Here is a 21,117-nt window from a genome sequence, read left to right on the forward strand (position 1 = left end):
TTTTCTTGTACAACTTTCATCTAACACTTTAGATCGCATTTGATGAACGTAATCTTACAACTTTAAAAAGGAATTCTTGGTCAACTTAATAAAAATATTCATTTTAATTTGAAAATATCTTTTATACAATATTATTTTATAGGGAATTTCTCTAAAACAAAGCCTTCTTGATTGGCATAATAAAAAAATGGTATACTGAAACGTTAAAATCCATGTACTCGATTGATGAAAAGTGATTATTGTTTACTAAAAAAGCAATTTAGAGGCAATTCGGCATCTTAAGACTCTCGGAGAAATCAAAGTTGACAAAAAAAATGTAGAACCAATTTAGAGGCTGATGGAATACTTTCTCATCCAAGAACCATGGAGACCGGTGGAATAATTCCTTGTACAAGAACTAACCAGAGAAGAGATGATCTTGGAAATCATCTATGTATGCAATTTTAAAAGCTCTATGGATGGGATGAGTACTTCTCACAGGATCGATGAAGTCAGTGAATCATATAAAGATGGTGAACAATCCAAGAAGATTGTGACTACAAAGTTGATTAACATGAAAAACTGGCCATAATATTTATTTGATAAGAGGTTTGAGGGTATAACAATATAATTATTATTGATAGCAGAGGAAATCTGAGAGAGAAGCTAGTAAGTATAATATATGACTCTCAAGTGGAAGGGAATGCACCATACAGAATTCATACAAGAGGCTTAAAGCAATGTTTTTCTAGCCTTGCACGAAAACCTCAGTTAAAGGATTTGTGGAAGATTGTGATGTGTGTAAACAAGCTAAGATGGAAAAGAGTACCCTACCCTGGTTTACTGCAGCCGCTACCTATACCAGAAGGTATTTGGAAGAACATAACAATGAACTTTGTGGAAAGATTGCCAAAATATGGTATATATACTGGTAATTGTTGATAGATTCACAAAATATGGACATTTATTGGCTGTAACTCATCCTTTTACAGCTAAAGACATTGCTAAGTTATTCTTGGAACATGTATACAAGTTTCATGGATTACCATCTTTTATTGTGACTGATAGAGACAAAGTTTTCACAAGTCTTTTGTGGAAGGAACTATTCAAACTACTAAGAGTGAGGTTATTTATGAGCACAACATTCCATCCTTGAATCAATAGTCAAGTAGAAAAGGTTATACAGTGCTTAGAAACCTTTCTAAGATGTATGACCACGCATAATCCAAACAAGTGGTATAATTGGTTGTCTAAAGCTCAGTAGTGGTACAATTCGAGCTATCACTCAGCTATATGGCTATCGACCTCCTACCCTACCTTAGAGGTAACTCCGTCTGCACCAACTCCAGTAGCAGCTGTGAATGAAGTTATTCAAAGGAGGGTGAACATGGATAGATGGTTGCAGTCATAATTAGAAAAGGCTAGAAACAGAATGAAGTAAATGGCTGACAAGGGCAGAACCGAAAAGGTGTTTCAAGTTGGTGATTTGGTCTGCTTAAAGCTTGAACCTTATAAGCAGATGAGTATGGCACTAAGGAAGAATGTGAAGCGGAACCCGAGGTTTTATGGTCCCTATAAGATCATACAAAAGGTTGGAGGGGTAGCCTATAAGCTATCCCATGACTGATGAAGAGGGCAGAATCAAATTTAGTCCAATAGCAATCCTAGATCGAAAATTGATGAAGAAAGGTAACAAGACAATAATAATGAGTCTGGTACAGTGGTCAAATATATTCCAAGAGGATGCTACATAGGAAGAGCTGGAAGAATTGGCAAAACAATTTCCAGAATTCAATATTGATTCTTGAGGATAAGAAACTATTGAAGATAAAAGTATTGTTATGATCATGAGCTTACATCATCAATGAAGTATTTGATATGTGATAAATAAAGGGATAAGCATGTGAATAATTAGGAGAATAAAGGGTGGAAAGCAACTGCAGAGAAGTATACACGTGAGGATGATAGTTAGTTAGTACAGTTGATATGGTTAAGTCAATTAGAATCTTGGTGTACATGAGCTGTTGTAAAGAAAGGAATGCAAGTATTTGAATGATAAAACATCTCTTCTTCTTCTTCTTCCATTTTCTTCTGAATTTCTTCTCTAAAATTACTTGTTTAAGTTAAGGCATAGCCTTAAACATGTCCATGTATCAAAATGAACAGAGCTAAAACTTGGTATACCATAGTGTAACTTTCCCCAAACCAACCCCATTAGAAACTAGTGTTACTCATATTACCGCAACCATCCAAAATCAAAGAAAAGCATCATAATCCGAAGCAAGCAATTGGGACAACACAGGCCAGCCCAGATTGATCACCTTCTCAGTTAGGTAAGTTCGTTACACAAAAAAAAGTCCCTTTTTATCTCCCTCCTTTTCCTTTTCTTAATCTTACCTAGTTTCTGTTTGTTTGTTTCCCGAGAAAATGCCAAGAGAAAAAGAAAGAACGGAAAACAAACTTTAATCTCAAAGTTTGAAACTTTCACCGTATCCCTTCTCAATCACGCAACTTAATCCATGTGGGTCATTTTCACTGTATTACGTAACTTCCTCCATGTGGGTCACTTGAGCTGTTTCTTTTACCTTGAAATGTTGTACCGTTTTTTTTCTGTCTTCTTTCTTCCATTTTCTCAGAAACCAAGCAAGGGGGTTTAGTTGAAAGTGAAACTGACCCTTTATTGACTGAACAGAAATGGGGGTGTCTGGCCTGTTGTGGGCTGTGAGGGCGCTTGTTCTTCTTCAATTTGTTACTGGGATTCTTGGTTGGGGAAAGGAAGGTCATTATGCTACTTGCAAAATTGCAGAGGCGAGATTTGGTCTTTATCCTTTATAATTTTGGACTTTTTAAATTGTCAATTTTGTATTTGGCTCTCAGTGATCAGAATTTGATCTTTGTTTGGTTCACTTAATTTGCTTGCTATGTTTCTAGGTCTGCTTAGGTAGTTTTCTTTTTATCATTTTGGATGTGGGGTGATTGTCTGATTGAGAATTTGAATTATAGCTGCTAAGAAAATGAAAACGTTTGGTTTTACTAACTGTTGGTATTGCTTTCATCGAATATTCCAGTTCTTCTTGGACTTTTAGACCAGCCTTGATTGCATACATGCTCCTGTTTAGGATTCGCTTTTTTGGTAATTTAATCCACCCGTCCTAGGCAACTTTAATTGAGATTTAATTCAAGTGAACTCTGAGTTTTGAGATTATGGAAAAATCTCCAGTACTACTAGTATACCTGAACTTGTTGATACATTTTAGCAGTTGCTGGTCGCATATTGTGGGACCACAAATACTTAATCTAAACAAGAGATGTGTGGAGAACGATAATGATCAAGGTTTGTTGAGTTTTTTTACGGTATCTTTGTCAATGATTAGAAGATAATGATTGAATGAGTGATTTTACCCACCCAGTAGTAAAATCCTGCAAATAAAGCAAAACGGGCTCCCATAGAAAGTATGTAATGGGAATGTGCAACCACATAATAAGTATCATGTAGAGCAATGTCTAGCCCAGAATCTGCCTGGAATATTGCAATTGTTAATCCTATCTGATGAAGCACTTTTGATTCTTTAGGGGTATCTAACTGCAGAAGCTCTAGCTGCGGTGAAGGAATTGCTTCCAGAGTCTGCTGAAGGTGATCTTGCAAATGTTTGTTCTTGGCCTGATGAGATCCGATTCCACTATCACTGGAGTGGTGCTTTACACTATGTTGATACGCCAGATTTCAGGTGTAACTATGAATACTGTAGTAAGTTCAGCTTGCCCCTTCTATTCTTTGGATCAGCTATATATTGTTTGCACTATTATGTAAATTCAATGGTAGTTTTTTTGTTGAGTTGCATTCATGACTTTCCACTTTGCTGGGGTATAGAGGCAAATATTAGCCCTTTTAATGTTCTCCAGCTTTCTTTCAGGGGATTGTCATGACTCTTCTGGACGTAAAGATAGATGTGTCACTGGAGCAATTCACAACTACACGAACCAACTTTCATCGCTATATCAGAATTCCAATTCAGAGTCAAACTGTAATTAAGCATTATATCATTGAATTTGGCACATGCAAGTGCTATATATCATGACATTTCCTTTTGCAAAGTATGATATGCGGACTATTCCTATGTTGGTTGTGCAGACAATTTGACGGAGGCACTTATGTTTTTATCACATTTTATTGGAGATGTACACCAGGTCTGCTCCTGTTGCCTATTGCTAAGACTTCACAGCTTTAATACAGCACATAGGTGCTAAATCTTAATTAGCATGGTAACTGGATTGTTCTGCATATATAATTAGAATCTTAAATTCTTTCTCTGGAATTGCTTCTATGGACATGCAACACTGAAGAACTAAAAAGCAACCTTGGAATAGAAACCTGTCATCATTGAACAGGAAGGATTTGTTTCTGAAGGCGTTCTTTTTAGTACATAACTGGATGCCTTATTTGGGTCTCTACTCCTTTGGAGTGCTTCTGTGATATTAGTAAATACTTTATCTGTTGTGGTTTATATGTGATGATGTTTAGTAATGCTCATCTGTTAGCTGCAGAGCCATTTAACTTGACTCACTTGTCTACTGACCTGATTTCAGAACTTTTTTTGTGATGACAGCCCCTGCATGTAGGTTTCCTTGGAGATTTGGGAGGAAACACAATACAAGTCCGTTGGTACCGTAGGAAGTCAAACCTGCACCATGTAAGCTTTTCTGTAGTGTGTTAATCTACACATGCGGAGGATGATTCCCTTATAAACAAAGAGAATGTTTTGAGACAGTTAATGTGCATGGAATGGATTTGGATCTTCTCATGTTCTTGAGAACATGATGAATCGTGTTTAAATTCAAATCAATAATTATATTTTAGCTTAAATTCAAGTACCTTGCTAATTATATATCTGAAAACTATGTAAAAAATCAAGTTTAAACATGATCCATCATGTTCTCAAGAATTTGAGAGTATCCAAGTTGGTCTATCAACTTGGATGATAGGTATACACAGTAAAGTAAGCAGCAAAGCACTTCACTCGCTTTGCTCTAAATAGAAAAGCATTGTGGACTTTAATGACCATCAAATTACTTTGACATGACCTTCTTTTATGCTTATTTTGTTCTCTTCACCTACCTGTGGGTCAATATGGTTTCCAAATAATGGTCATCGTTTATATGTTTTTGGAACAACAAATGCTCTTTCCCATGTGTTTTTGGATGTCATTAGCATTATATAGTCTCCTATATCAGTTTCAATACTGTTATTCTCTCTCACAGGTATGGGACAACATGATTATTGAAACAGCCTTGAAGACATTCTACAGTTCAGATCTTGCGACCATGATACGGGCCATTCAGGAAAATATAACAGTATACTTCTAATCTATTTCTCTGATTTCTATTTGGAAAATAGCATGTACATTGGTATCAGTAGTGTTGAAGGACAGTACTTGATATATCTGCTTCTTTTATTGTTCTGAATTGTTCTATATAAATCGCATGAAAGTTATAACTAGGGGATATGAATTTGTTGCTTCACAAATTTTTATTTTGTGTGAGTGCGTACTCCTGGATTTTGCCTTTGCTTTATTTATTTGCCATTTTTTCTAGTGAGAAGCTTTTTTTTATTGCTTTATTTCATTGTTGATAGGAAAATTGGTCCAATCAACAACCACTATGGGAGCATTGTGCACACAACCACACAGTCTGTCCAGACCCGTAAGTATATTCCTTTTTCCTTGCATGCTTCATCTGCGTAATGGCAGACATGTAATAGTGCAATCAACCATGCACTGAAAGAGCTATTTTCAGAATGGTGAAAGCTTTACTCGTTTGAAACTGCTGAAACACATACGCATGTCAATTCTCCCATATAGAGTTAGACTTGATTGCTCGAGATGCAAGTTTTTCATTTCATTCGGGGAATAAATTCACTTCATCCATCAGTTGCAAGGACTTGGTAAATAATGGCTTGATCCTTTTCCCTTCAAATTGTGCAGCTATGCTTCTGAAAGCATTAGTTTGGCATGCAAGTTTGCATACAAGAGTGCCACGCCTGGAAGCACTCTGGAAGGTATTCTCTTCAATCAAACAATGAATAAATTTTAGATTCTTGTTACAGAAGCTAGATCAGGGTAGCCTTGCATATGATTAAAATGTGACTCATGTAAAGCTTATACCTCATGAGTCTTGCCTGCTTCCTACTGGTGCAAAGCGTGCCCTGCAGGTTGTTGATAATGGTTTTATTTTATTCCAAGTAAGAGGGGAAATGCCATTTTTGTTATCACAACTAACCTTGAAAATGCTACATATTTGTGTTTTTTTATTTACATGTCATTTTATCCCATGAATCATTTTATCTCTACGCTCAAAGCCGCAAAATCGGACCTTCCAATATTTGATTGGACAATGCAAAGGTCTTTGTAGCCAACACAATATCGTATGGACGTTTGGACCATGCTTCTCATGTATTTAACCATGCACATGTCCAGTTCAATCCAGCATGTTATGCTTGTGGACTGCAGCAAACTCAATCCAGCAAGTTTTTTAACAAATAGACTGTTTTCTCACGTCATAAACTACCTGAATTTCCTTAGCCATACTCTGTTAAGAATAGTTTGTAATCCTTGATCTTTTGCGCTGCAGATGATTACTTTCTTTCCCGGCTGCCCGTTGTGGAAAAGAGACTAGCCCAAGGGGGCATTCGGTTAGCTGCCACCCTGAACCGCATTTTTGCTTCTCACGTGAAAATTGCTCAAGCATGAAGATAAAGAGAGAAAGAAGCATCTTCAGTTGATTACACAGAGCGGGGACCACCGGACCAATTTATATATAGCTCGAACTTACCTTATGCGTAATACTTTACTCATCGTCAGCTCTGTTAAGCAAGCTCCAAACTAATCTTTTAAACCAATTCTTGATTTCAATCCTGTTATGTGGTATGCTTTGTCTTGGATATTCCCGAATATGCCCTTCTTGCACATGGAAAATGTCAACTTGAAGGGCACTCAAGAGTGGTTAATACTTGTACTCAATAAGAACCCTTCTTTCTTTATTGTATAAATGTAACCGAACCTTTTCTAAGCTTTCTATATATGTATCCAAAACTCAAATTAATGGCTCATTTCGTTTCTCATGTTTTGTGATATTGGAGGAAGAAAACATCAGGCAGTTCAAGCTGAGAAAAAAAGTAAAGATATGGATAGAATTAGAGGTTTGCTGAGATTGTGTGCTCTTGCATTTGTTTTTTTTGCGGGTGTAGCTTCCATTTCATTGCCAGGAGCTCTGGGATGGAGCAAGGAGGGTCATATAATAACTTGTCGGATTGCACAGGTAATATCTCATATCCTTTCTTCTAAGAAGTAGGTCCATAGGTCTTAAGGTGTGAAATATGTTTAAGGCTATGTTTGCTTTCTGAAAAGTGATTTTTAAAAAATTATTTTTTAAATTTTTTTGTGTTTGTTTGTTATTAGGAAAGTTGATCAACGAAAAACATTTTTTAATTAAAGGAAAATCAGGAAAGTGTTTTCCAGGAAAATTTAAGTGAAAAACACTTTCCGGAAGTTGTGAAAAAATTTAGAAATGTTAAATTATTTGCTAATTATATTAAATTTAGTCCTCAAACTTTTGATTGCTATATATATTTTGTTTTGAATATTTATATTTCAATTTCATCTCTTAAAATTTAATTTTTATATTAACTTTGGTTCTTATTTTTATAATTGTTATTTGCTTTTTCCTTATTATTTTTTTATTGAAATTTTTTATTTATCAATTTTAATCCTTATTTTTTTAATTGTTACTTATTTTATTTGAAATAATTTATGAAATGTTAATTATTTATTATTATTTTAATTTCTTCATCTTTTAATTTTTTTTTATAGATTTGATCTCTATTATTTTGATTATTATTTATTTTATTTGAGATCAATTTATGAAATTATATTTTGTTTTCAATTTCATTCTCATTCAACTTTTAATTTGTAAGATTTGTTCTTTATTATTTTAATAAACTTGAGAAAAATAAAATATTAATAAATTATTTTCTAGTTTATTTTCCATGACATAACCAAACACTTGAAAATATTTTTTAATTTTTTTTTTTATACTACCAAACATCATAAAATAATTCACTTTCTCAGAATTTACTTTTCAATCCAAAAAAACAAATTACTTTTCAGCAAAAAAATAGAAACTAAAATTCTATCAAAAATCAAGGAAGATATATCATCATTAGAGGCGAATATTCATCATCATGAGATAACAACCAATAAATTGAATTTGTTACTATAATTCTTACAAGTTCTCTACCCTTTCCCCTGTGTTAGCTCAAACAATTTTCTGGATATCAACAGTCTGTTTATTTGCGATTTTGGTCCTCTTCCACCTTGAATACAGAACAATGGATCCAATGAAGGCCTGTGAGCCGGAATTATAGGGACTTAACCAGTTTGATTGGCTGGCATCTGGGAGTTGTGCATCATACACCTAAATGCTAGCTTGCTCAAGCAACAAACCCGTGAAATCATGATTGCAGTCCTGAAATTTGCTTCCCCATATACTAGTTAATTCTTACAAGTCTTAAATTGTGTTTGTTAGTGACCTAAATAGGGCCTTTCTTGCCTGAAATAAAACCGTAAGGTATTTACAAATGTCTTTAAGCTCACACAATACCCGTTTAAGAAAGGTACATCAAAGTATGAAAAATCAAAAAACTGTTACGTGATGGATAAGCGAGCTTACTTTGCCTTAAAGAAATGGTCAGGAGTCAGGAGATGCGTTTTTAGTTTGCAACAAGACTATGAGTCCTCTTGTTTACTCACAGATGAACTTTCAATTAGCAGAATCTTTTAGGGCCTGAGGCAGCACATGCTGTAGAAAACCTGTTGCCTCACAACCTCAACGGCGACTTATCGGCACTCTGCATATGGCCTGACCAAATCCGCCATTGGTATAGATACAGGTGGACTAGCCCACTTCACTTCATTGACACACCAGACAAAGCCTGCACATTTGATTATTCGAGTAAGCTAATTTGTACCTCATAATTATCACTATTATTTTTAGTCGTTAGTAAACTGCTGTAGCTAATTTGTTACTTTGTGTTAGGGGATTGTGTGAAAGATGCTTGTGTTGATGGTGCCATCCAAAATTTTACCTCTCAGCTTTTGCACTATAGGGACGGCACTGCAGATCGTCGATGTAAGGAATTCCACATTCCAGGATTATGATTTTACTGTTGGAGTCCTGTGATTTACAATTTCTTTTAACAACTTTGCAGATAATTTGACAGAAGCCTTGTTATTCTTGTCCCACTTCATGGGAGATATTCATCAGGTATATATATATATAGTTCCGGTGCTGCACGTCTTATGATCTTTCTTTTATCATAATTCAATGAGTTTCTTCTTGTTTTTACAGCCAATGCATGTTGGATTCACTAGTGATGAAGGAGGAAACACCGTTGAACTGCGATGGTTCAGGCACAAATCTAATCTTCACCATGTGAGTACCATCAATGACCATCCTTGGAGCCTCAGCTTATGATGTATATTGCAGTGGCAGTTTTCCTGTACAGATAATATTGCAGGGGCAGTGTCCTTTTTCTTTTTCCTTCTTTTTATGAATGACTGAAGTTGAATCTGCTTATCCAGGTATGGGACAGGGAGATTATTCTTACAGCTCTAAAGGATTTCTATGACAATGACATGGCTCTCTTGCAAGAAGCCATAGAGGGGAACTTCACTGATGTAAGACAACTTGCCTATTCACTTCATCTTCATGTATACATTAAACATCTGGTTCTCTTCAACCAACTGTTATATATTTCTGCCATGTTACACAGGGAATATGGTTTGACGATGTAGCATCGTGGAAAGATTGTGATGATCTCCTTTCATGTCCAGACAAGTGAGTTCTCTAATTCTAGACATCTACATGTTTCTTTCAAAACACAACATGTAAATAACTGGGATTTCTCATTAGGTTACGTAGTTCAGATTTGTTAATCATGCTTGCCTTTTACGTGTGTAGGTATGCCACAGAGAGCATAAACATGGCTTGCAAATGGGGTTACAAAGGCGTCAAGGAAGGTGTAACTCTAGCAGGTACGTATATATCACCTAAAGACAACAACGCACACTAATGTCAATCTGTTAAAATCCAAAATATTAAGAATTAAAGAGTGTGGTTGAAGTTTAACACTTGAAAATATGTTGCATGATCATAGATGATTACTTCGATTCGAGGATGCCAATTGTCATGAAACGCATTGCTCAAGGTGGAGTTCGTTTAGCCATGTTCTTGAATCGGATTTTTGGGGATCCCGAAGAAGGGTTTGCGTCACCAACATAAAAAAAAAACCTACTAACCAGCACAGGACTTGGAAACTTTGACTGTAATATTTGTTGTTACTGTAACTAATGTCTCTACAACTGTCTCATGTATGATCCTGGTCTTAATTTATAAGGTTGTTAATTAGGTTGCTATGGCTTAACTCTGCTGTATAAAAACCACAGCCACATTTTCTGTCATTTTGTAATTATAAAGAAAGTTAAAACTGATCTCTTCTCAGATTCTCCTTCTTTTTTTTTCTTCGCATTCTCAGATTTCCTTTCCCTTTTCCTTGCTGTTACACTGCATAATCTTAAAACTCAAAGTTCATCAATTGCTTTTCCTAAATTCCTTGAAGATTCCAGGCCAAAAACAAGATTTTACTACGTTGTTTTACCAATCAAATGTTCTGTTCATGGTATGACTTGATGGAGATGATCAAGTATTGAGACGTCATTAATTAGTTACAACTCTGACCCCAAATCTATTATTTTCTTACCCCGATCTGGTCACCCTTGCAAGCAGAGTAGAGTGCTGTTGATGTGATCAGTGACTGGGCCGGGCCTTATCATTCAATTAGTTGGATATCACCCATTATAACCCCTCCCTAGTTACGTGGCTCGTACTGCATCGTTAATCGTTGTAATGATTTGATCATTATATTTGCAATTTGATCCGCATTTCAACAATGAACAGTATTTATTAACTTTTTCTTTGTAAAAATTATGTAAGAAATGATAGCGTGCATCTATATGATTATTTCTATCATGAAAGATTGGATTATTTACAAGCTTTATAAGGGACATGTTATCAAAATGCATAACAATAAAATCTTTTTTATTCAAATATAGTACCTTAAATAACTTTCTTAATCAAATTGCTTATAAGGCATATGAACTAACTGCCATTAATTTAACTTTTGTGGTAGATAAGATCACTATTGGTTGTTTTTTAAAATGACCATGAAATTGCTCATGATCCCATCATAAACACATAGCTTGAAGTGATCTTTAAATAATAAAATATCCCTTTTGTTGCTCTAAAATAAGTTCTGTAGGTAGGATGTTCCATGTATTTGTTTATAATACTCATTGCATGCATAATATCTAGCTTTGTAATAGTAAGATACATTAAACTTCCTACAATTTGTTTTATTTATGGAGAGTAGAATTAATCGTCCTTCCCTCAGAATTCTTGTGTAGCTTCAAGCTTGGTTCTATTGGTATGATGATAGGATTTTAATCTTTCATCTAGAACTTTTCAACTGAGTAATAAAGATTCTCTTTGATGACTGTTTTACTTTAATGCAAATAAAGTAGTGCATCAATCCCAAATTTGTTATCTCAAACTCCTTTTTCATTAAGCTTTTAAATTCTACCACCATTGTTTCATCATTTCCTATAAAAAAGAGATCATTCACATATAGACACAACAAAAACATCTTCCCATCTTCTTTTATCATTATGAAGAATATGGGTTCATATGGGCATTTATGAAAAGCATCCTTCTTGAAGTATGAATATATTCGACTATCATGCTCTTGGTGCTTGTTTAAGTCTGTAAAAAGCTTTCTTCAACCTATAAACTTTATTTCATTAGCTTTTGTTTATGAAACCAAGTGGTGGCTCAATGTGTAATTGCTCTTGTATGTCTCTGTAGAAGAAGGCTTCGTTTAAATTCATGTGAAAAATGAACCAAAAGTGTTGTGCTGCAATAAAGAAAACCAATCGAATGGTATCCTGTTTGACAATTAGAGCGAACATGTAACATTTTCAATTTATAATGTCATGAAGTCTCAAACATTTCTTTACAGAGGTCAAGTATTGAATAAAAAGTCTAAGATTATAGAATTTTATTTTATTTTTGAAAATTCAACAGAGTTTCCTCTATTTTTTTTGTTAGTACCAAGTTATCGACAACACTTCTATTATATGCCATTACAAACTTCCATCTTGATCCAATCATCCTGGATCATATCTCATTCATCAATCAATCTCTCAATACTTATACTTATCAATATATTTAAGTCTCATAATATCAATTAATAAGTCAAAAGTAAGAGAGAGAGAGAGAAAAAAAAGTAAGGGAAAAATATAAAAACAAAAAAAATAAAAAAAAATGAGAGAATAACCTTGTAAACTTACAAAATTCAATTTATAAAACACTAATCTAAGAAAGAATCAAATGAAGGAAGGAGGAATTGAGAGAGGGAATTTGGCTAACCTTGGGAGAGAAGAGAAATTGGAAGAAAGTCAATTGGTAAGCATGAAAAGTTTGGATTTAATGTTTGATTTAGATGGTTTTTTTTTTTAAGCTTACTTGATTAAGTTAGGAAGTAATTTCATGGAATTTTTGTTTAATTTCCCTTAAATCCTTGATTCTTGAACTTAAGGTTCTTATGGGAATTTGGGGAAGTTAGAAGGAAAAGGAAAAATGATGAAGTTGAAGTGGAATAACATGAAAACAAGTTGAAATAACAAGTAGATGAAGAAAAATTTGGGGGAGGAAAAGGAAGATGACATTCGGCCAAATGAAGAAAAAGTGGAGGAATGAGTTTTCGATGTTGATATTTAGAAAACTATGTTTAATCATGATATTTGAAATATTTAAGAAAGACTAAGTGAAGAAATAGCATTAAAGTTGAGAAAAATAAGTAAATTCAATGTAAAAGAGAATTGAACTGGTTAAAAAAAAAAGAGAGAAAGCATGAAAACAAGATGTTTAGATTGAGTTTGAATATAGTTCTTACATATGTTTAGATATCATAAATAATATGATATGAAGGCATAAAGAATAGAGGGATTAACCAATAAACCTATTTGTTAATCAATAAACCCGATAATTCTCTTAATTACTCAAGAAATCTGGCTAACCCATCTTGGTTGTCAAAATCAATCCAATAATTTCATACAAATTACTTAATATCTAGCTAACCTTTTTTGTTAGTCAAATAATTTCGGCTCTTCTTGCCACCAAGTTTCCATATCAACTAGCCACCAACTTTATCTTTGGCTTGGCATTGAAGATACCAAAGACCGGTGGGGATGAACTTTTATGTGGACCTTAAGATGTCAGTGATATAAGACTACGGTAACTATTATTTTTTAAAATATATATTATAATAATATATGTTTTTAATTTTTATTTTTAATATTAGCGCAACAAAATAATATAGTTGTTTCAAAATAGTATTAACTTTATGATTATAAAACTCGGTCTAACATGTTAATTTAGTTGCGATCGGGTTTTTGATCAACTATTGCCTGGTCAATCAGGTCACCGAGTCAACCCGCCAGGTCACTTTGGTTTTACTTTCTTTATTTTTTCTTAAATTTAGTCTGGTTCTAACCCCAGGGTCCCAAATCAGGTCACCTGTCGGGTCAGATTAGGCCGGGTTTTAAAACTATAATCCAAATGTTGAAAATGATAGAAACACACTGTGATGGATATCAATCTTTTATATTAGAAACTAAATTTAAATTATAAAATTCTTTTGTCAATCAAGGTGTTATGGTTCACAACTCAAATACCAAACAACTTTGGTACTTTGTTATTAGAAAGAAGATTATGTAAGGATTCCACTCCATGTAAAGGTTGTAGCACTAAGATTAGCATCTAAAAAGAGGTATACAAACTCGAGAACAAGAAAATCTCAACTATTTTAATACATATATAAGTTATCTTTACGAGAAATCTACACCATAGTTTTCAGACTCGACCCGGTTTAAGACCAGGGTTCTAGATTTTAATTGGGTCGCCCGGGTCAATGCTTTTTTTTTTATAATCAAAACAACGTTGTTTTAATAAAAAAAAAACAAGTCAACGGATTGCAACCGAGTCTAACCAGATTACACCAAGTTTTTTCCTTTTTCTATTTTTTTCAACCGACTCGATTCCAACCCTAGGTTGGTCAGATCCTGGGTCGACCTGCCTAGCCGAGCCAGGTTTTAAAACTATAATCTATACCAATAATGATACTATAATTAAAATATATATCCACTTGGAATGTAATAGTTTTTTTTTTTTTTTACCATGAACTCGAATATGAATTTTTTTTAAAAAATAGACGGTTCGACATGAAACAATTTCTTTTAATTTCTTGGTATAATTTATTGTATGGATTGTTCATTAGAGATTATTATAAAAGAATTTAAGAATTTATTCCAAACTTTTTCGATTTAGGGTTTTCTTGATAATTTTTGGAGCTTGAGAAACACCGATCCTGGACCTTTACACCCCGTTGACCATGCCATTCATATTCCTCAGAGAGAGAATTTTATAGACACTCCTTGAAAACGAACCGAATTAGCATTGGACAGGCAGACAAACTTCGCCAGTGTCTGTCTCTGTGTCTGGACGGCACACCAGGTCGTGTTCAATTTAGGCTTTCTTCGAGCCAATGCATCTTTCTCTACTCAGTCAAGCAAATGACATGTGCCTAGGTTATGTTTTAAGATATTTTTAATTTAAAAATATATTAAAATAAAATCTTTCAATTTTTAAAATATATTATCGGTATTAAAATCAAAGACAAAAAAAAATCATGCTACAGTATATTTGACCAGACTTTCTGAGATATTTCCCTGCCGGAGTGCCAGTTGAAAACGTGTGACCTGCGGTCATGCTAATTGACGGTGCTAATTCACAGTTTGAAAAATCAAAATCAGCGTCAGCAAAGACGCCGCCGGTCCTGAATCATGGGAGGCTTCTACTGCTCCAGGTCGTGTTCAGTTTAGGTTTACTTAAAGAAAATACATCATTCTCTACTCTGTCAAGCCAATGCCATGTGAATATCGCGTTTGGTATTAAGATAGTAATCTTTTTAAAACATGTTTTATTTAAAAATGAATTGAAATAATATTTTTTAATTTTTAATATTTAAAACATAAAAACAAACATGTTACAGTGAATCTGAGATATTTCCCTGCCACTAGACCATTTCAAAACGTGTGACCTGTGGTATTGCTAATTGACGGTGCTAATTCACAGTTTGAAAATGAAAATCAGCATCAGCAAGGATGCTGCAAGTCCTGAATCACGGGAGACTACTACTCTGCAACAGCATCAAGACCAATAAGGAAGCAGACCTTGTTGGACACGTGAGCCTAAAACTCTTACACGAAAACTCCCTTCCAGATTCCTGGGGGCTGTGGTCCCCATATGCTTCCTTCCCATTGACTTTGTTTTCAATTTCCAAAAAAGTGGAAGATTTGATTGGAGATTTAAACCATCAACCCAACTGTATGCCATTAACTCTACTCTTGCTAACAGCCTTCCTAAACCTTAGTCAAACAAGGGTTTTAGGTACCCTTTACGTTTGTTTATATATATATATATATATATATTATATATATATATATATAATATATATATATATATATATGCTTTTTAAAAAAAATCAAATTTTTTAATATGATAATATCAAGAATAATTTTTTTAAAATAAAAAAAATTATTTTAATATATTTTCAAATAAAAAACACTTTAAAAAATAATTTTTATTACAATTCCAAACACGCTCTAATTATTTAACCTGTTTGACTGGTCTATTAAATTAATCTAGAAACTTGTTATTTAAAATCTAATTTGATTTGTAATTAAAATTAAATAAAAAATATATTAAACTGGTAAAACATGATTAACTCCATCGAGTTTTTAGAATCACATTAAAATAATCAAATTGTTTTTAAATATTGACTTGTTTAAATCTATTTTTTAATTAAATACTATTATTTTAATAAAATAATCTAGATTTTTTTTTCCAGTTAGGGTTTAACAACTATGCCCTTCAGCCACCCACACGAAACACATGCAGACGACTGCAGGGACGTAATTGTCCTTCCGAAACGTAAACCACACCAAAACGCGAAAAAAAGGGGCCAAATAGCAAGTCGTTTTGTAGAACGTTCTCTTTTTACTGTTGCAACATTTCTCGAACAATTTCCATGATGTTTTTTTTTTCTTTCTATGATGCTCGTTACCAGCGCACAAAATAAGAATATACGAAAACAGAAGACATGATGATTCGGTTTTGCTTCCTTCCTCGGACTCCGCTTTTGCTGTTTTAAATAATATTCATGCATTTTTCTTGTAACTCAAGTCGGCTCCTTGGTTTCTTCTACCCCTCTCTTCTCTCTCTTCCCACGCACATTCCTTGACGTGAGTTGATTTCTTCCTCTCTTTCTCTTCCCTCATAAAACACTTGAAATTTGTTTTTGTTGTTAAGTTGGTTCTTGTTTAGTGTTTCATTATTACTAAAGAGATAGCAACTTTGTCTTAAAAAACGAAAACAGAAATCTCGGGTACAGTTCAAAGCAGAACTCGAGAAAAGTTCGTGTTTTTTTTAAGAAAGTAATGTTTTTTTTCCTCTTTTTTTATGTTTCTATTTTTGTTCATGGTCCTTGTTTACTTTGAGTATGGTAACTGATCATGGCATATGTCATTGCTTGTGTTAGGCATGCGTTGCTACTGGTTAATTTTCAGTTTTGTTGGTGGTGGGTTTTAGTTCTTGTGCTTAACTTTGTTTCAAGATCTGTGGAAGTTCAATTCTTTTTTTCTCTGAAAGTTTTAAATCTCTATAATGGACTAGGATGATGTTTCTTTATGTGCAAAATCTTTTCTTCCAGGGGTTTATATGAGTTTTTGTGGTTGTTTTAGTAGCTTAAACATGTTTGGTAAATTAGTTTTTTGATGTTTGTGATTCGATCTTGTGAGTGATCATTAAAAAATCCACCTTCAAATGGCTGCTGCTTAATAAATTAATATAGATTAGTTTTAAATTAACGAATATTCTGATACCGATGCCACCATGTTGTATCTCTATGTGTTTGTGCTAAATCAACGCCCATTTTTTTTGCTTCAAGCGTTTTTATGTATCTCTAGAGTTCCTTGAATGGTTATAATTCATGTTTGGGCTATTGAGGATTTATCATCTAAATTAGAAATTAATTAGGCCTTTGGGGTTATGTAATTCACCGCATGATGCATTATTCAGGAGGGAACTATATTTCCTGCCTTTTGGTTTAAGAGCTTGCAAAATGAAGGGGAATTGCTTCCGAACCTTAGAAGTTAAGAAGTGATCTGTTGTGAAGTTGCATAATTGAAATCGTTAATTAGCTAGGCTTAGTTAGATGATATATTGCAGTTTTTTGGGAACTAATTTGAATTGGCTTTCTCTATATAAACGTACATTGAGCTCTTCCTTCAAGAATTCATATACATGTGCTGTTTGCTTAGCTCATTTCTCTCAATTTTATTGCAGGTTAAATAAGAAAAGGTTACTATATTTGATCCTGAATTGAGTGGTTGAGGGTATCAGCTCTTGTTTCTAGACTGATACTTTATTGACATGGCATTTGCAAGGGTTGCTAGAAGTGGCTTGAGAAGAACAGGAGGCACCTTTGGCAGTTACTCAAGTGAAGGGGATGCGTTATTAACTGAAGGAGTATCTATCCATAGAAGTCCCTTACCTTCCCTTCAAAATGCCAAAGCTGCCAGTGATTTTTCATACATTTCCAGCTTCAGGAAGATTAATCACGTGAATATGCAGAGCAGGGGAATCAAGGTAACTCCACGGTATCAATCTACAACTGCAGAGAGGGTTGCGGAGGAGTCAGAATCCGAATATGATGAACCAAGGTATCCAGGGCTTGAAGCAACAAAGCCTGGTGAAAAGCCAAGGGTAGTTGTCCTTGGTACTGGATGGGCTGCTTGTCGATTCATGAAAGGACTGGACACCAAGATTTATGACATTGTTTGCATATCTCCAAGGAATCACATGGTGTTCACACCTTTGCTGGCTTCAACTTGTGTTGGAACACTTGAGTTTCGCTCAGTGGTTGAGCCTGTTAATCGGATACAATCTGCGTTGGCAACAAGTCCCGACTCATACTTTTACATGGCTTCCTGTTTTGGCGTTGACACAGACAAGCATGAGGTGAGTCTTACATTTCCCCTCTAATGCAAATTCAAATAGTATTTTGATTGGATACGCAATTGCCAATCCAATGTAATTTGCTTTCCATGTGAAAGTACTTAAACTAGATGTTACTTTGATGTGATCAGGTGTACTGTGAGACAATCAGCAATGGTGGACTGCCACATGAACCTTACCAGTTTAAAGTTGCATATGACAAACTTGTCATTGCTGCTGGATCTGAGCCTCTGACTTTTGGTATCAAAGGAGTAAAGGAACATGCGTTTTTTCTTAGAGAAGTGAATCACGCTCAAGAAATAAGGAAAAAGCTTCTCTTGAATCTTATGCTTTCTGAAAATCCAGGTGAGTTCTGCTATTTAATTATAAAGTTTGTTTTCCATTTCAAACTCTGATGCCTTTTTTCAGAGTTCGTAAAGAATGAAGAAGAAGAAATGATCAAAGCTGTTCCTTTTTGTCCAATATTTCAAGTATTTGCTCATTCTTTGATCCAAGAACAACTCAGGGAACCATTTCTTGAATTTTGGCTCCCGGTTTTAACAAGAGAATCTAGATTTATGCTCATTAGATATGGTTCTATTCCAGCCAACTTCCCAGGCAAAAAAGAAGCTCTGCTTTTGTGTCTGAAGCTGGCTTATTTGCTCAGTCAGGCAGCTCCATGCTGTTAATTCATCATTTAAAAAACAAAATTGAAAGACTTATTCCAGTTATATTATTGCAGGCATACCTGAAGAAGAAAAGAAACGGCTTTTACATTGTGTAGTTATTGGAGGTGGTCCTACTGGTGTGGAATTTAGTGGTGAGTTGAGTGATTTTATCATGAGAGATGTTCGGGACCGGTATACTCATGTTAAGGATTATGTCAAAGTCACCCTCATAGAGGTAATGTACATGCTTCTCTACTTGCTTACAAATAACTCTGCAAAGAGATATTAAATTGCTAACATTTTGGTTTTGCCTTTTTTTCCTTTCTTAAACAGGCAAATGAGATCCTGTCATCCTTTGATGTTAGCCTGCGGCAATATGCAACAAATCATTTGACCAAGGTAGTTTTGTTTGTACTCGAATCTCTATTGTGCACTTGAACAATTTCTCTTATGAACTGCTTGTGACATTCTGGAGTTTTTTTCAGTCTGGTGTCGGTTTTATGCGAGGAGTAGTGAAAGAGGTGCACCCCAAAAATATAGTTCTTAATGACGGGACTAATGTTCCTTATGGTCTTTTGGTCTGGTCTACTGGTGTTGGTCCCTCTCAGTTTGTGAAGTCATTAGACCTCCCCAAGTCCCCTGGTGGAAGGTATCAAAACAGCAATTTGATTTGAAAATTTTCTACTTTCTTGCAATTCCTGTCTTTGGAAGGTCTTGCTGACTAATCTTATTGACACAGGATTGGAATTGATGAATGGTTGCGAGTCCCGTCCGTAGAAGATGTGTTTGCACTTGGAGACTGTGCTGGTTTTCTTGAAAATTCAGGGAGACCAGTGCTTCCAGCTTTAGCTCAGGTCAGACCCTCTAGCTAGTTTACCTCTCTGACACATCCATCCTCCACTGTTTTGTCACAATAGTCTAGCTAATCTAAAATCTTTGCATGCTTTTGGTGACTGTGAAATGGGCAATTAAGGAGACAGTTTCTTTTTTCCCTTTTTTTATATTAAGCTGCTCAAGGACAAGCAGCTGTAAGCTCATAAAATTCACAATTCATTTGCAGGTTGCAGAAAGGCAAGGGAAGTATCTTTTGGAGCTGTTTAACAAGATCGGAAAGCATGATGGAGGCAAGGCTTTGAGTGCAAAAGATATCCCTCTTGGTGATCCTTTTGTCTACAAGCATCTGGGGAGCATGGCATCAGTAGGTCGTTACAAGGCGCTGGTTGATCTACGCCAATCCAAGGTACCCTGAGATCTTGCAAAACAATTTTTACGGCCATGCCTCCTGACCAATGGGCACTAAGCACGGTCGCCCCTGTAAATTTGGACCACTTGTGGCCCTCCATTGCTTAGCAGTTCTCTTCTAGCTAATCTTACCTCTGTCATCAGCTGATGAAACCTTCGTTTTATCTATGGCAGGATGCAAAAGGTTTATCACATGCTGGATTTGTTAGCTGGTTGATTTGGCGCTCAGCTTACCTTACGCGTGTGGTCAGCTGGAGGAACCGGCTTTACGTGGTGGTGAACTGGGCAACCACCCTGGTTTTTGGCAGAGACAATTCCAGGATAGGATAGGATACGGTGGTTTTACACGACTTGACTCAACACTGGCATTGCTGAGACGTAGTGTTGTGATTCTTAAATGTGTTTGAGCTGAGGCTCTCTATATGTTTTTCCTTAAAACCTCTCATTTCCTTTGATTTTATTCAATTCAATGTTCATATGTTCTTGAGTATGTTTAAGGTGAATGGAGTTTTGAGCGAAGTCCTCAAGGGTTATGACATAACAGCAAAGTGCTTAAGATTTGCACAACAAATCTCGAGATGTAGTTTTGAGCGAAGTCTTTAAGGGACATGGCATGATAGTAAAATTTGAGTCAAAACGTGCATATCTTGTAAGAACATGGAATAATTAGGATATTACTTGCTCATTTGAATCCACAAAATACAATTTTTTGATATATGGGATTTTCTCGAATAAAAAAAAAAGGAGTTTTGATCGAAACTATAATATTTCGGATCAAATTTTTAAAATCAAGCCTTACTAATAGATCCTTATATATAGGTAATATAGTTAATTCATAGTTTTTCTTGTATTGTTCTTAAATAAGAATTTAATTAATTTTAATTTCCAAAAACTTCTTTCAGCTATTGTAACTGTTATAGGTATTATCAATAAAATTCTATAAGTAATACAAGTATTAAAAAAAAGAAATTAATTTTATTATATAATCTAGTATTTCAAGTGC

General features: G+C 34.8%; 3 protein-coding genes across 11 annotated transcripts; all 3 read left to right on the plus strand.

The window, feature by feature from the left end:
* The first annotated feature begins 2,088 nt into the window (after positions 1-2,088).
* LOC118031441 (endonuclease 4) lies at positions 2,089-7,096 on the plus strand. 8 transcript variants are annotated; one of them, XM_073412763.1, is made up of 11 exons: positions 2,089-2,312; positions 2,404-2,500; positions 2,616-2,787; positions 3,553-3,727; positions 3,894-4,004; positions 4,112-4,167; positions 4,587-4,670; positions 5,239-5,331; positions 5,612-5,679; positions 5,961-6,034; positions 6,607-7,096. In XM_073412763.1, exons 3-11 carry the CDS (start codon positions 2,674-2,676, stop codon positions 6,723-6,725), a joined length of 894 nt encoding a protein of 297 aa, XP_073268864.1. In that variant the 5' UTR covers positions 2,089-2,312; positions 2,404-2,500; positions 2,616-2,673; the 3' UTR covers positions 6,726-7,096. The 8 variants fall into 8 exon arrangements, 7 of the variants coding, with proteins under 7 accessions (XP_073268864.1, XP_073268862.1, XP_073268863.1 ...); XM_073412761.1 differs by having other exon boundaries at positions 2,672-2,787; XM_073412762.1 differs by having other exon boundaries at positions 2,415-2,500.
* LOC118031440 (endonuclease 1) lies at positions 7,096-10,533 on the plus strand. The gene is made up of 9 exons (XM_035035865.2): positions 7,096-7,293; positions 8,805-8,985; positions 9,070-9,162; positions 9,242-9,297; positions 9,382-9,465; positions 9,615-9,710; positions 9,806-9,870; positions 9,994-10,067; positions 10,190-10,533. The coding sequence occupies exons 1-9, from the start codon at positions 7,096-7,098 to the stop codon at positions 10,312-10,314; spliced, it is 972 nt and encodes a 323-aa protein (XP_034891756.1). The 3' UTR covers positions 10,315-10,533.
* A 5,698-nt stretch (positions 10,534-16,231) lies between these two features.
* LOC118031442 (internal alternative NAD(P)H-ubiquinone oxidoreductase A1, mitochondrial) lies at positions 16,232-20,633 on the plus strand. Of its 2 annotated transcripts, none has more exons than XM_035035875.2 (9): positions 16,232-16,451; positions 17,554-18,228; positions 18,357-18,570; positions 18,947-19,107; positions 19,206-19,271; positions 19,358-19,521; positions 19,612-19,726; positions 19,933-20,112; positions 20,289-20,633. In XM_035035875.2, the coding sequence occupies exons 2-9, from the start codon at positions 17,641-17,643 to the stop codon at positions 20,442-20,444; spliced, it is 1,644 nt and encodes a 547-aa protein (XP_034891766.1). In that variant the 5' UTR covers positions 16,232-16,451; positions 17,554-17,640; the 3' UTR covers positions 20,445-20,633. The 2 variants fall into 2 exon arrangements, with proteins under 2 accessions (XP_034891766.1, XP_034891767.1); XM_035035876.2 differs by lacking the exon at positions 16,232-16,451 and adding an exon at positions 16,480-16,643.
* Positions 20,634-21,117: the final 484 nt, after the last annotated feature.

Source organism: Populus alba, chromosome 11 (genome assembly GCF_005239225.2).
Source record: "Populus alba chromosome 11, ASM523922v2, whole genome shotgun sequence".
In the NCBI taxonomy this organism is placed as follows: domain Eukaryota; kingdom Viridiplantae; phylum Streptophyta; class Magnoliopsida; order Malpighiales; family Salicaceae; genus Populus; species Populus alba.